Genomic DNA, 15414 nt, shown 5'->3' with positions numbered 1-15414 from the left:
ATCAGCGACCACCTCTCCATCCTCACAGCCGAGCTCACGCACGTCTGCACCTCTACCCTCCATGTTGTAAACAGGAGAACAGAAACCCAGACCCCAAGATATACCCAGACCAATCAAGCAAAAATCCCCAAGGGCCAACCAGGGAACGCCACATGGACCGGGAGCCAATCCCTACACAGGACCGAAGGCTGGGCTTCAAACCGCCCTATCAGTGAAGACCACCAACCTACAAAAGGAAATGATTGAACAGGGCCCAACTGTAAGGACACGAAGAAACCGCCCCAGGAACCAGTGAAACCAGAGGTAAGAACTCCCCACCGCCCCAGCAGAACTGCAGGAGAGCAGAGCCTCCAAACCCCACATGACCCCCACAGACAGCAGAGACAGGCCAAGGACAGGGAAAAAACACCATGGGGCCCCACCACAGCAGAGCAGGAAGAGGCCAAGACTCGAAATCAAGCCCCATGCAAATCCCTCCAGCAACACAAAAACGGCAATTAGGACCGCCAGTAGAGGGAGCTCCCACTACAGAAATGCGGGGAAGAGAACCTAACCTAGGTAAGATCAAAGTCGGACTGAACCTTAACATCGGGCCCCCACGGACCAAACAAAGGCAGTCCCCCCCCCCCTCCCCGCAACCCCAGACACCACCAAGGATTGCAGGAAGCAATAAAAAGGGGGAAAACACGGGCACGAAAGAAACGAGCACCAAGAGTATGGATAGAGACAGAGAAGCCAAACCGGCACGCCCTCGGCGTGCTGAAAAAGCCAGCCACACACCCCCCCTCCCTCCCCGGGAGCACCCGCTAGAGCAGGGAACGAACCCGGAAGAGGGGAGGCTGCAGCAGGGAGACACCACCACCAGGCAGTCCGGACCCCCAACCCCATGGTCCCGCTACAGCAGGGACTCAAAGTAAATGCCCACAAGGTAAAATAAAAACAGGCACAATAGGGGTTAAAAACGGGCGCTTAACATCCCGTTTCACACTTACCAGATAGGAGGCCAATTCCAGTGCCCCCCCTCGACGAAGTCTGCTCGGAAGTGATTCCGCAGAAAAAACAAACAGGTTGTTGATTGGCAGGTCACTGGATTATATGCCTCAGGGTATGGGTGTGGCCTGGAGGGAAGGGATGGGTTTCAAGTTGCTTGGGAGTTTCTGGTGGGAGGAGCTATGCTCATGTAGTTAGGACTGGGACGGGGAGGGCTGACGAGGAGGTAATGTACAAATATGTGACCCACCCTGAGGAACATTGATGGGCTTTGGCTAAAATAAATAACAGAGACATGTAAACACGGACAGAAGCACTACGCTGTGAAACCGGCAATGAATACCCTTGGAAAGTTGTCAAACAAAATGACACTGTTCGAGGCATGCCCAGGAAAACAAAGCCTTTGGCACGTCCACGTCACTTCTATTCGCTGCAGTGCAGTTCATTGAAAAGTCGTGAAGTGATTTCAGAACTACATAGGGGTGCTGTTTACTTTGAAAAGAGCAGCCGTTCCTCTTCGCCTTGAAATTGTTAGTGTGCTGTGGGCATAATGCAGCGCGCAGTAAAACTCTTGTGAGGCAGAACTACGGTGAGAGGTAGTATGGTCATCTGCTGTGGATGGCAAGGAAGGCCAGTCACAGAGTACTCCAGCGGGGACGTGTTTAGGTAAATCGTTACATGCGATCCCCGCCTTCCCGAATCCCTCCGATACACCATTGAAGCTCCTGAGCTGTGCCCACCACGCTGCTGCAGCTGCAACCCAAGTTGCAGCAAGAGGACGAGGTGGCCTGCAAGGGATGCCATCCTGCCAGAGTGTCCCTGTTCCTGCACACAGTTCTGACCGATCAAGGTTTAGTGGTTGCACTTTGTCATGCGCGCCTCGCACCAGGGCCCGGATTTCCTGTGAGGTGGCGGTCATAGAAGGAGCGATGAAAGAGAGGGAGTGGGAAAAGAGAGAAACCAGCTGATGCAAGTCCACACACGCAGTGGCGCTCTACTGGTGCAGTGTAGTGGCATTTATTCTCTGGGTCACATTGTGTACAATATACTAGGACTTATTAGTAAGTTAAATATACCAATTAGAAATATGCCAATTCAAAGATCTTTGCAGGGAGAGCACTCACTTGACTGCTGGTTAGTAGGGGTACAGTGCACAGAGGTCTAAAGCCATCAAACATATATAGAGTCAGGCTAAAGGTGAAAAATCTGGGCTAACCATGCAGAATAGGCAGATTTCCTACCAGCATGATAGTACTCTCCTCTTTCCACAGCTAGCACCTGCTTGCAGACAGCCCTGGCCAGTAGAAGGTCTCTCTCTTGCAGCAAGATTGCGTAATGGTCCACTGAGCGTCGCTCTGATTTGGGGAAGAAACGGTGCTTGTGACCTGGGGAAATTGAATGCTCTGGCAATCCATGGTCGCTACTTCTAGACAGACACTTAAAGAGAACTGAACGTTGCTTGTAATAACCTCTCTGTTCAGAATTGCCTCTTTCACCTCAACATGTTTAGTTCGTTTTGAGATTCTCCTTTTGCTAAGGGTTGAGTAGGCTCCGAACACCGTAACCCCCATCCTTGTGTTAGCTGGAAAAGCATGAAACAAGGCATCTGAAAACGTACAATTAGCTGAGGTGATGGGGAGCAGGAGAGCAATGCAGCCTAAACGTGAGCGTCTCAGGATCCCTGCAGGGACACAGCCAAACGTACACAATAGCACTCCAGGCTCCTGCAAGGACCCCAACATTGAATAAATAGAAGGGCATTTCAAATTGCATTGGGAAGTGCTCCAGTGAAGGTCTCACTTGGGATCATGTAATATTAGCTGAGATGCTTCTGCCACATTAAATCCAGGTGGAGCTTTTGGCTTCTACAGAGCACCTTTTGCCACCTACCACCCAGAGATGCTTCATTAATGCAGTTTTTGCAGTCTTGGAGTGCCAGGCCCTGACAATCATGACTGACACATCCTTGAGGGATGGTAGCAACTTTGGAGTCTGATAGATGCTAAATTCAGAACTGCAGTTCCCAGAATGCACAACAAATGTCAAAGCATGCAAAATTTTACAACTGGTGTGAACTTGAGACCTGTATCAACTTTGAAAGTTATGCCTACTACCATGCTTAAAAAATACAAATGCAGCCCTCTCCTTTATGCTGCTATGAAAGTATACATCCTTTAAGCACAGAATCGTCATTTCCATGTTGAGATTTTACTAATAGTTGAAGCTCTGAACAAACAGCAGTTGAAATTGGCAGGAGGTAATTTGCTGTAGAACAGATGGTCAGCGTGAATGTAGTATACCACCAACACTAACCACCAGAGAGACATCGATATAACTAACACAAAGAACACATCAGGCAGAACATCACATGCACTTCCAACACAAGTCAAGAATGGTGCCCCTACTATCGGGCAGTGGTAGAGCAGGCATAATATAAGGCGGGCGCATGTGGCAGTGGCGGCTGTTCGACAGACTGAGGAATCGCGGGGCACTCCTTTTAGCCGACATGAACAGGGCGTTCGAATCCCTAAGCTGGGTATACTTATTTGCATTACTGCGCAGACTTAACTTTGGCCCACGTTTTTTTTCCTACCAAATGCTTCTATATACAGACCTGACGGCGAAGGTGCGGGTGGCGGCCTCTTCCACGTTCTCGGTCCAGAGGGGTACACGACAGGGATGCCCCCTATCTCCGTATTTATTCGCACTAGTCATGGAGCCGTTGGCAGCATGGGTGCGCATCGATGCGCAGGTTCGGGGCTTCGAGTGGGCTCCGGATCTATCCGACAGGATCGCACTATACGCGGACGACGTCCTCTTTTTCCTCACGGCTTTGGACAAGACGGTGCGCCTACTCCTACAGATCATGCAGATCTTTGGAGAGACGTTGGGATTATATATAAACCCCCGCAAATCTATACTGTGGGTTCTTGGAGATCAAACGAGGGTGGGTGATTGGGCAAACACGATCCAGTTAGCTGTTGGGGGGTTGAAATACCTAGGGGTGTTCCTCTCAGACGTGCCGGCCATCTCCTGGGAGCGGAACCTGGTACCGGTATGGGACCGTTTCCGCGCGGACCTTAAGTCCTGGACGCGCATGCCCTTGACGTTGTATGGCAGGTCAGCAATTTTCAAGATGGTGGCGCTTCCTCGGCTGCTTTACCAGCTACAGAATCACCCGTACCTGATCCCGCCCAGATGGTTCTGGCAGGTGAATTCTGTGCTTGGGCAGTTTCTGTGGGAGGGGGATAAATTGCGTGTGGCTCTACGAACATGCTTTCTATCCTCTTATTGTGGAAGACTTGCGTCCTCGGATATCCTCTCATAGTATCTGGCCTCGCACCTACTTGTCCTCAATGAATGGTGGTACGGCAACAGGAGGGACCCGGCATATGCACTGGAATGACGACTCATGGGGTCTAATACACTGCATACCATTTTGTACTCGGCGCCGCTGAGGGCCGGGATGCCGTCTGCCACACGGATGGTATTCCTGATATGGAGGCAGGCGCTGCGCCGCATGGGTTGGTGGAATACCCTGACTAGGGAGACCCCCCTTTGGAACAATGGACCCCTACCAGAGCTGGCGGCCCTACAGGGCTTCCGGGGATGGGACGATATTGGTATCTCGACCCTGGGAGATGTTATGAGAGGCACGACACTCAAGTCTTTCCAGGACCTACAGAGGGAATTTTTTATGCCCTGGTCACAATTTTACAGGTACCTCCAGTTTCGTCATGCTCTGTCCCCTAGTCTGGAAGGCCTGGACTCTGTCCCTGAATTCAGTCCACTGGAGGCAAGAGTTTTTATGGGGGATTTGGAGATCAAGAAGATCTCCCGGATCTATCAATCCCTAGTTACACATTGTTCCACCACTCTTCAGAAGCTGCGAGGGGACTGGGAGACAGATGTGGGCACACTGGAAGAGGAGGACTGGAGGGAAGCCCTGGTAGCCCCACGGGGAGCTGCTATAGCAATGCGCCTTCGACTCATCCAGTTTAAATATTTGCAGAGGGTCTATTTTACCGGGGCTCAACTGTGCCGAGCGGTTTTGATTGCCTCCCCGGAGTGCCTTAGATGTGGTCGGGAGGAGGGCACATTCATACATACTATCTGGCAATGCCTTTCCCTGGATCGGTTATGGAGGGGGGTGTTCTCCTGTCTGTCGTAGGTCCTGGGGTGGGAGCTCCCGCGAACGCGCCGGCCAGCTCTGCTCCACGTCATGGAAGGAATAGGGGGTAATATTTACAAAAGACATCCCATGCAACTAGGCTTCACACTGGCAAAGCGAGATATCGCCAGGGCGTGGAAGGCGCCGCAGGCTCCATCGGTGACCGCATGGAAAAACGGCTTAGAGTTTTGCATGGGGCTAGAACAGCCTGTTTTTTTGGCCAGGGGCTGTCCACGCAAACATTACAAAATATGGAACAATGGGCGGATTACCGGGGGCTCTCGCTAGAAACGCCAACTGCTGTGGAGGCTCTTCAACTGGGATCATTTCTGATGTACACGGGGATGTGGTGGTGCAGGGTGGGGGGGATCAGGGGAGGCGTGTGCTATCATGCTAAGACTCTGTTGTTCTGTATAAAGGCGGTGGCACAGTGCGACTTCGGGGGGCAGAGAGAGGGAGGGAGGAGTTGGGGGGGCTTGGTTGTATTACGTTGTGTATTTTTATCATTTCTTTGGATGTCACCCACAAAAGTCAGTTGCTCCTGTGGCAATGTATGGTTGATTCAGCAGATGTCTCTGGTGTGCAGAGCTCTGCGATGTGTGTGCAATTGACAAATAAAATATGTTTAAAAAAAAAAAGAATGGTGCACAGCCAGCAATACCTTAATACGAGTGGGTTGCTTTATTCCAACCCATGCTTAAACCCGTGTTTATGCACATGTCGGAATTATGAGTTTTGTCTTATTTAACGCTTCTGATTATCATCAGATGCGTTGAATAACTCAACCTTCGTTACATTTCGACAGGTCAAACCTGCAGAAATGTAACAGGGGTAAATGTAGGGTATTTACTGTACCATGCAGATTTTGGTGCGCTAAACACCAAACTCTGAATGTTACTCCCCACAAACTTGTAATTGGTGTTATTTACCACACAAAATAGATAACGTAATCCATGGTATTGTTATTTATGATGTGCGATAAATAGCACCGTCACTCCTAATTAGGCCGTCAGATTGTCTGTAACTGCTGGACAAGTTAGAAAGATAAGTGATGAGTAATCAATTGATAATTGCATCCCAACACACTTCTCAGACAACAAAATAAAAAACACAAAGCTCAGTGAAAAAGACATTGCCACCTAACTTGGAGAGAGTGCAGAGCACAATATCAAAACATCACCATAGGATACTGCTTAAGCCTATGATAGACGCCTCTGAAACACAATATACAGAAGGTAAGACAATGACGGACAGCAATGCAGTGAACAGCTAATGGCAGACTATGAGCTGTTCTAATACCAATAACTGCATAACACAAGGCATCTGGAGGAAGTGACAATGCAAGCGCAAACATGCCCCTATCGATGAGCGACCTTGCATTAGACAGCCAGTGAGCTACATTACTGGTTGGTTTTATTTATACAAATTTCATAAATATTATTGAGCTGGAGCGAAATCTTACAATTTCAGTAAAGTTGGCGTTAAGATGTACCAACTCCATCAAAAATGCTGTAATTAGAGGCGACTGTATAATGTGGTTTTGTGGCTCAGATCACGGGAACTACCATTCCAGCTCCTTGACAATGGACTGCATTGTGTCAGTTGGATTAAAGGAGAAACACGCAATTAAAGAAATAACATAATATAGAAAGTTCGAGGAGCTTGGAAAACAGCAGTTTGGGTTCAAATCTGTGTACGTTTACAGGCAGGTGGCACATGCACTTAATGATTCTGACTACGTGCATTTGTATAGACCAACCAGGCTACAGTACATTGCTGACAACGAATACTACTTCTCCTGCATTTAGCACGACTCTAGGATCATATCCTAACAAGCATTTGCAATGCAATAGGTCTCGCAACTGCGAGTTTTGGAGCTATTGGTATTGTAAATGGCAATGCCTATTATTTACGTGTTAGTTTTTACAACATCAAAAAAAGGCATTGTCATTTACAATGCCAATAGGTTAAACTCTTGCAAATGCGAGACTTATTGCATTGCAAATGCTTCTTTATCATGGCTAGGGATGTGGGGATAGACCAAAGGAGTGTGGATGTAGGGGGTGGGGAATAGTACCTGAATTACAACGGGAGCAGCAGAAGGACTCTATTTAGAATTAATCACTCTGTGATTGGTCTGTGCACCACACAGATGAATGGAAGTGACACCTGGCCAATTAGGAAGTAGCAAAAAAGAGTAGCAATCAAGCCAACCGAATGGTGAGCAAAGGGTAGACTCTAAGACCTTTACTGTAAATAATACCCATCGCAGCAATAGCATATGCGCATGACCTAAAAGTGAGCATCCGGTGGTAAGTTTTAATCGGGGCACCCTGCTCCAAAAATTAAACAAAAATGGAAAACTGTACAGTAATACAGAACAAAGGCAAATAAATAATAGCCTAATTTCAGGAAACAGTTGTAACATAGGCCTTCTATCAAAAATGGAAAGACACTTGCAGTAGAAAGGGGATGGCAGCCACTAGCTGGTGGTTGTCTGGGAAAGAAATTTGTCAGGCACCGTAAGAACGCACACGGGGAATCTTGACGCCCTGCAGTAGTCGGCGGGATGGCAGGGTAGCATTCCATGAGTCGATGGGAATTCACGGATGGTCTCCTCTTCACGGATGGTTCTGGCTGCTGAAAGTTCAGGGGATTGGGGTCACATTGATAGTGCTGTTGCAACGAAGCAGCCCGCAACTTCACACAGTGGCTGACCGCCTGCGCCGACGACCTCGCGCCACTAAAGAACCCTCCCAGCAGACCCAGAAGCAAGAAGGCATCCTGGTTCACCCACGACCTCAAGGACTCCAAGAAGACCTGCCGCACCCTCGAGAAAGCCTGGCTCCTCGACCGGACCACCGACAACATGATCGCCCTCAAACACGCTACCCTCAAGCACCACCAGCTCATCCGCACCACCAAGAAGAAATCCCTGAAGGAACGACTGGACAACAACGCCCACGACAGCAAAGAGCTCTTCACTATCGTCAAGGAGTTCTCCAACCCCAGCACCGGCACCAACGACATCACTCCGTCACAAGACCTCTGCGACTCCCTCGCCTCGTTCTTCCACCGCAAGATCGCTGACATCCACAACAGCTTCGGCGCCCCACCCACGCACCCAACCGTCGAACCAACGCCCCCCACCGCCACCCTTCGCACCTGGACCACGGTGACCACCGAAGACACAGCCCGCACGATGAACACCATCCACTCCGGATCACCGACCGACCCCTGCCCACACCACGTCTTCAACAAGGCCGACTCCACCATCGCACCCCAACTCCGGAACATCATCAACGCCTCCTTCAACACCGCCACCTTCCCGGAGAGCTGGAAGCACGCCGAGATCAGCGCCCTCCTGAAGAAACCTACAGCGGACCCCACCGATCTCAAAAACTTCCGCCCCATCTCGCGCCTCCCTTTTCCTGCTAAAGTCATTGAGAAGATCGTCAACAGACAGCTGACCGCCTTCCTCGAGACGAACGGATCCCTCGACCCCTCGCAGTCCGGCTTCAGAGCCAACCACAGCACCGAGACCGCCCTCATCGCAGCCACCGACGACATCCAGACCCTGCTCGACAAGGGGGAACCAGTGGCCCTCATCCTCCTGGACCTCTCCGCTGCGTTCGACACGGTCTGCCACCGCACCCTAGTCCAGCGCCTCAGCAACATCGGTATCCAAGAGAAGGCACTGGAGTGGATCATCTCGTTCCTAGCCAGAAGAACACAAAGAGTCCGCCTTCCCCCGTTTCGCTCCGAGGCCACCGAAGTCATCTGCGGCGTCCCGCAAGGATCTTCACTCAGCCCCACCCTCTTCAACATCTACATGAAACCTCTCGCAGCCATCGCACGCCAGCACAACCTCAACATCATCTCTTACGCCGACGACACCCAGCTGATCCTCTCCCTCACCAGAGACCCCGACACCGCCAGAACCTGCCTACACGAAGGGATGAAAGACATCGCCGAGTGGATGAAGGACAGCCGCCTGAAACTGAACTCGGACAAGACGGAAGTCCTCATCCTGGGATCTTCGCCCTCCGCCTGGGACGACTCCTGGTGGCCCCCAGCCCTGGGCACCGCACCCAAGCCAACCGACCACGCACGCAACCTGGGCTTCATCCTGGACCCCTCCCTCTCGATGACCAGACAAGTCAACGCCGTCTCCTCATCGTGCTTCAACACCCTGCGTATGCTTCGCAAGATCTTCCGCTGGATCCCGACCGAGACCAGGAAGACTGTCACCCAGGCACTCGTCACCAGCCGACTGGACTACGGAAACGCCCTCTACGCCGGAACCACAGCCAAGCTACAGAAAAGACTCCAGCGCATCCAGAACGCCTCCGCCCGACTCATCCTGGATGTCCCCCGATGCAGCCACATCTCCAGCCACCTGAGGAACCTGCACTGGCTCCCCGTCGACAAGAGGGTCACGTTCCGGCTCCTCACCCACGCACACAAGTCTCTCCACGACCTGGGCCCCAAGTACCTCAACGACCGCCTGACCTTCTACACGCCCACCCGCCAGCTACGGTCCACCAGCCTCGCCCTCGCAGCCGTACCACGCATCCGAAGAGCCACCGCCGGAGGAAGATCCTTCTCTTACCTGGCTGCCAAGACTTGGAACTCCCTCCCCATCCACCTTCGGCTGACCCAGGACCATCTCGCCTTCAGGAAACAACTCAAGACCTGGCTGTTCGAGCAGTAGCATACCCCTCCCCCCAAGCACCTTGAGACCCTCCCGGGTGAGTAGTGCGCTACACAAATGGCATGATTGATTGATTGATTGATTGGTCTGCGATTTGAATGCCATCTTCCTGAGCAGTGCACATATACGTGTGGATCAATGTTTTAAGTCCTGCACATGCAGAAACCTAGGCAACACTATGCATGCCCACAAATGGAAAACAATATAAAATGAGCTCCCTTCCTAGCTCCTTTCTTTTATCGTGTTTTTTTTCTTTGAGGCCCGCTTAGTTTGCTCGTATTTTAGTTTGCCTGCACATTTAGGGTGCTTTGCCTCACACACACGTTACGCTTGGCACGTTTATTTTTCTCAAACTGTGGATATTACCTGCACACCTACGTGTTCAGTATAATGAAGATAATCTGTGATTTAACTGTTAATCTGTTGTGTGCTACCTTGAAACCTTTACCCGCTCCTGTCAGGAAAAAATTATCCACAAATTGAGGTGTACAAACTGTCACATGCGTCAAGGTGCACCACTGCTCAGGCCCATAAGGTGCAATCATTGAATAACTTATTTTAAGTTATATTTTTTTATACAGCTTTTTTCAATTGAACTGATTTCCAAGTACATCAACAAATTGTCCACAATAATAACAATAACACAAAAGGATCATTTGACACATTTCTCGTGTACCATGAAATGTAAATGTTATACTTTTCTCATGACTTTCTAATATTCGTGAATTCAATATGAAGTTTCCAATGCCATGTTCCCAATGCATTTTGGGAATCCCTTTGTCAAGGGAAACTCTACAAATAACAAATAATCCATGTATTTAACCATACTATAACAACAAAAAGTTCAACAACTTCCCAAGCTATTTCATCATCGTCAAGTTGACTCCATTAGTTCATGCTGTTGCTCAAGAGCACTTGCGTACACCATAAAAATGTGTTGTATGTTGGTGTTGCCTCCATCATAAACATATTCCCAAGTGAGTGCTCCACGTATTCCACAAAACATGGAGGTCTTTATTTCCATGCAACATTATTCCATGTGCCACCGCTTCACATCTAAACACCCATGTGCTGAAAACATGCCGCTTTAAGCAGAACACCTTAAACAAATTAAAACCTACCCGGTAATCACATGAACCAACAATATTGGTATTATAAGTTTCCCTGCAAACCAAAAAAAGGTATCATTCAGTACCAGCCCTATAACTAACGGGCTTTCTATGCACGAAAGCTGAAAAACACTTACTTAAACAGCAGTCGATACAAGAGCGTTGCCAGTCAATCAAAAGCACTGTGTGCCGCCGTATTCTAAATAAAGTGACATGATTCACAAGTTAATAATGAAAAACAAACAAACATGACCCCATTTCTATCCTTTCGGTGACTCTCCAACTTACTTTTACGATAAACTGCTACTGCGGGTCATGCTTTCACATCCTAATTGCTCAAATGATCTGCCCGACTGTGAACTTATTTAAATGAAAAGTGTACACGCTTCTGAACAACATGACTTAGTGCTCAACAGACAAGGAAAACACTCTGTTGCATTAAAAAAACAGCACCGCCTCTCCCCTACCTCCTTCACCGCCGAAGAACGTGCAGGAATGACTGCAAAAATGCAAAAAAATAAAATAAAAAATAGCCAGCAACGCGATAATGAATCCCGCCCCTCCCGGATTGGTGACCTGACTCATGGTTGCCATGGCGATATTTTAGAAAATACGCTTGCGACACCGTAAGTCACGTCACCCAGTCCTCGAGAGGCGGGATCACAGCCGGACAAATCATCCGAACACGGGCTTTGTCCAGTGGCAGGCCTCCGTTTGGCGAGGCAGGCCAATGGAAGAAGGGGTGTGGTTTCATGCCCCTACTTGCTAACAAGAACTCTCGCCTGCGACAGCACATGCGCTGCAACGCAGGCTTCGACCTAAAAATGACTTCTATCACCATATCGAACTGTGTGACTAAAAATGAGGTTAGATGCTTCCATGTGACTCTGAATGGTCTTATCTATGGTTACTTCCTAGAATGTTTTTCCAACTTTAGAATCGCACCCTGGTGAAACTACGAACCAACACCCACTTAGACTCCTACCTTTAGATTAGGCAGAGTGGCTGGAACTTTACCACCATCAGGTTTAAAGTATTGCTATTAATTACATCTGACTAGAGACTAGAGTAACATTGTGAGTACATAGGTAGAGGGATCTTTACAGAAAGTCATGAAGGAGGTGATTGGTGATGAATGGGCAATCCACTGTCAGCACATTTGACTAGAGGCCTAATTTGGATCTCGGTCAACAGGTTACTCTGTCACAACGGTAACGTATATCTCACCCGCCGAAATATAAATTCCATAGGATATAATACGATTTATATTTTTATATTTCAGCAGGTGGGAATATCACTGAAACATGGATCCCATATATTTCAGCAGACAGGATTGTGTCATCATTGTGACGGAGTAACCTGTCTGCCAACATCTAAATCCAGCCCTTGGTAACTTTTTAGCTTTTTACCTCTTATCACACATACTGATGATTTCCCGTACAGGGAATTACACAAAGACTGACCAAGAGTCAAACCCAAAAGCAGCAGTTCCACTACTGCAGCCCATTTCTGAAGGCCCAGAGGTGTCAAGATCAGGAAATCGTGTTTCCTGCATCTTCATGCCCAAGATGTCTCACTCCAGCCACTACCTACCGAGCTACTCAACAGTGTTTATAGTGAAAAAAATCAGAACAAAGATGTAGCTATTGCATAGGTTATCCGTTTCCATTCCTCTCCAGCCTTTCTTCTGAGGCTTACCATCGTCAGGTATAACTCTGAAATTATGGTTGTACTGCACAATTCATCCTTTTCACCCCATTGTCTGTATAACACTTCTCACTGTGAACACAGAGTGGCTTGTTGACACAGCCGGCAGCAGTTAATCTACACATCAGGCAGGAAATGATGCTGGCATTTACTTTAAATCATGTTCGAGGTTCCATCTCGAGGGAACGAATCTGGGCCTTGAGCTGCTGCCTTTTTATCAGTGGGCAGCTACCAAGTGAAAGGCAGGCACCAGTAAAGGTAGTGGCATTAAGGGTAGGGGTTATTATCATACTGCTATTTGGTGTATCACTGAGGGAGGCACATATTGTGTTGTAGAAAGTTAGGACCGAGCTGAAAAGGTGCAGAGGAAAGGCCCCCTACAGTAAAATGCCACAAAACGACTTATGCAACAACAGAAAAGCTATTCCACTGCCACCTACGATGACTTTCAAGACACAGAATGGCGACGTTTCTGACACACACACTGGACTCTCTCTTTCTTATCAGTCGGAAACTTACTTGCTTGATGCGGTCGGGATTCACGGTGGTCTGTGGTTGGAGGATACTGACAGGTTCCGCCTTGGCCATATTTTGAGGCATTTCACGAATTTTCTCTGCGATGAAGCCATGAACAGCATTTAGTGCTTCAACTGTTCCCTGGATCAAACATACCCGTTCTGTAGTCCCTAAAAAGGAAATGGAGATTTTTTTTTTAGAAAAGGTCTTCACGATTTTTAGGGAGAACATAAAATAACATAACATGTGTATTTGTAAAGTGTACGTTCACCCGTAACAGGGTATCTTGGCGCTGAATAACAGATGTTTATTGAAGTGCGCTCTACAAGAACCATTCATTTAGTCATTCATGCATCTTCGTTCCAGGCTGGGATCACTACTTTTTTATTTAAACATCAGGATAGGAGACGTAAGCTGTCAGTTTTACAGAAGTAGTAGGCTTTTGGAACAGAAGCTAAACCCTGGAGTTAATAGAAAACTAGAGCAATATTGTCACCCTCGAAAGATCTGGAGTGATGGTTTCTTCATCCAGAAAACTAAAAGCCTTAAATGCACTTCAAATTCATCTGCCTTTTTTAGCTCTTTCCCTCTATCAATATCTACTAAGGTGCTTTTGTAGTTTCTGGATGTTTCTACTGTGGTTTTTCCAACCTAGAAGTGACCTACTTTACCCTCCCGCCATATACATAATGATCCAATCTACTTGCCTACCAGCAACATTTATTTTACTTTTCTAACATTGCTGTAAACGCATTCCGCCGTGCATTCTCTATATCATGTTTTAATGAGTGAACGGTTATTTGTGTGTTTTGTGTTTGCAATATTCTTTCAATTAAGCTAATTTCCTTTTCCAGCTCCATCACTTCCTCTCGAACATCTTAATTACGTGATATTTAGCTAATGATCCCCCTACAAACGACTTGTATGCATCCTATCCATATGTTTAGGAAAGAAGTGTGCATATTTAAATCAAAATATTCTTTACTTTTGTTTACTAATTCTTGTACAATCTCTTGATATAATAGGAGTGTACAATTGAATGTGTACCTGCGCTGTGAATTAACTTCTGGAAACGCTGGGGCAGATTTACAAGCCCCTTGCGCCACTTTTGCGTCACTTTTAACATGGGAAAAGTGACGCAAAAGTGGCGCAAAATAAGCCCCGCTATGTTTAATTACAATGCAGAATGATCTAAACCACGTGCTGGAATATGTCTGACGTCTTTCACTTTATTTAATATTGTGTAATCGAGAATAAACTAGTCCAACCTGGAAAAAGTGTCATAACTTTTGCAATAGAATGTGATTATCAACCTTCTTAAGCCATATATCGCATGGTCCAAAATTCTGCATCATGCTTTTTTAAACGGCTGCAGACGTTTGGCATATCGCTATAAAGTTTTTTTTATATCTATCTAAATAATAATTCTGGAAAATATGAAAATCCCCTCAATCACTACAGGAGATAGATAGCCCATTATATATTTTTATTTTAAAAGAGAGAATTCAGGGGCTCTGGGTCATCACAGTTTGGCCATAGAAACCTGAACATATAATTGTTGCCAGACCACACCTAAGCTTTCCAAATTCCCATTGGCCTGAGATATCAGCTTGACTTTTCGGTAGGTCTATACCAGAGTTTGTTCATATACTTAAAACAACCACTTTGTAATACATATATCATCTGTGCATACTCATTGGGGTACTTCTCTTTGTTTCTTAAGTAGAGTATTGCATTCTAGTCTTGGATCTTAAGCACAGTTTTGGATTCTTACAGTATAAATATTTGGGCCTCAGAGTCCTTTAAATACTCTGAGATGACTCTCTGCTTTTTCTTAATGTGAGGCCATGTACATTTCAAGGCACTATTTAGCCATATAATAACTCATTACGTTCTCTCATTAATGTGCTACTTTGAAACCCTGAAGAAAATGATGTCCCCTCTGTATGTTTGTCAGACATGAGGAAATATATATATTTTTATCTTCCAATGCTCCCCATACAGGGCTTTCCCTTTGTTTTCGGGCATAATCAATATGCCCTTTAGAGCCCTTACCCTCGAGGGGACCTAAACTTTCTAATACTTGTGTTCCACTCTTTCCTATTTTGATCAATATTTACTTCTCATGGAATTGATAAGCTCATCAACTTCCTCTACGTTCCTCATATTATACATTTGGTTTCACCCACATTATCTTGAGCATTTCC

General features: G+C 47.3%; 1 protein-coding gene across 6 annotated transcripts in view; it reads right to left on the bottom strand.

Moving 5' to 3' along the window:
• Window positions 1-15414, bottom strand: part of NOVA1 (NOVA alternative splicing regulator 1) — a 635377-nt gene that overhangs the window by 129425 nt on the left and 490538 nt on the right. For all 6 annotated transcript variants that reach the window (XM_078659424.1, XM_078659420.1, XM_078659422.1 and 3 more), the window contains exon 3: window positions 13211-13377. In XM_078659424.1, the coding sequence (XP_078515550.1) occupies window positions 13211-13291 (81 nt within the window). In that variant the 5' untranslated portion in view covers window positions 13292-13377. The remainder of the gene's footprint in view (window positions 1-13210; window positions 13378-15414) is intronic.

This window comes from Lissotriton helveticus, chromosome 9 (assembly GCF_964261635.1).
Source record: "Lissotriton helveticus chromosome 9, aLisHel1.1, whole genome shotgun sequence".
NCBI classification, from domain to species: Eukaryota; Metazoa; Chordata; class Amphibia; order Caudata; family Salamandridae; genus Lissotriton; species Lissotriton helveticus.
Note: the sequence above shows the minus strand (reverse complement) of the source record. Positions and strands in the feature narration are given on the sequence as shown.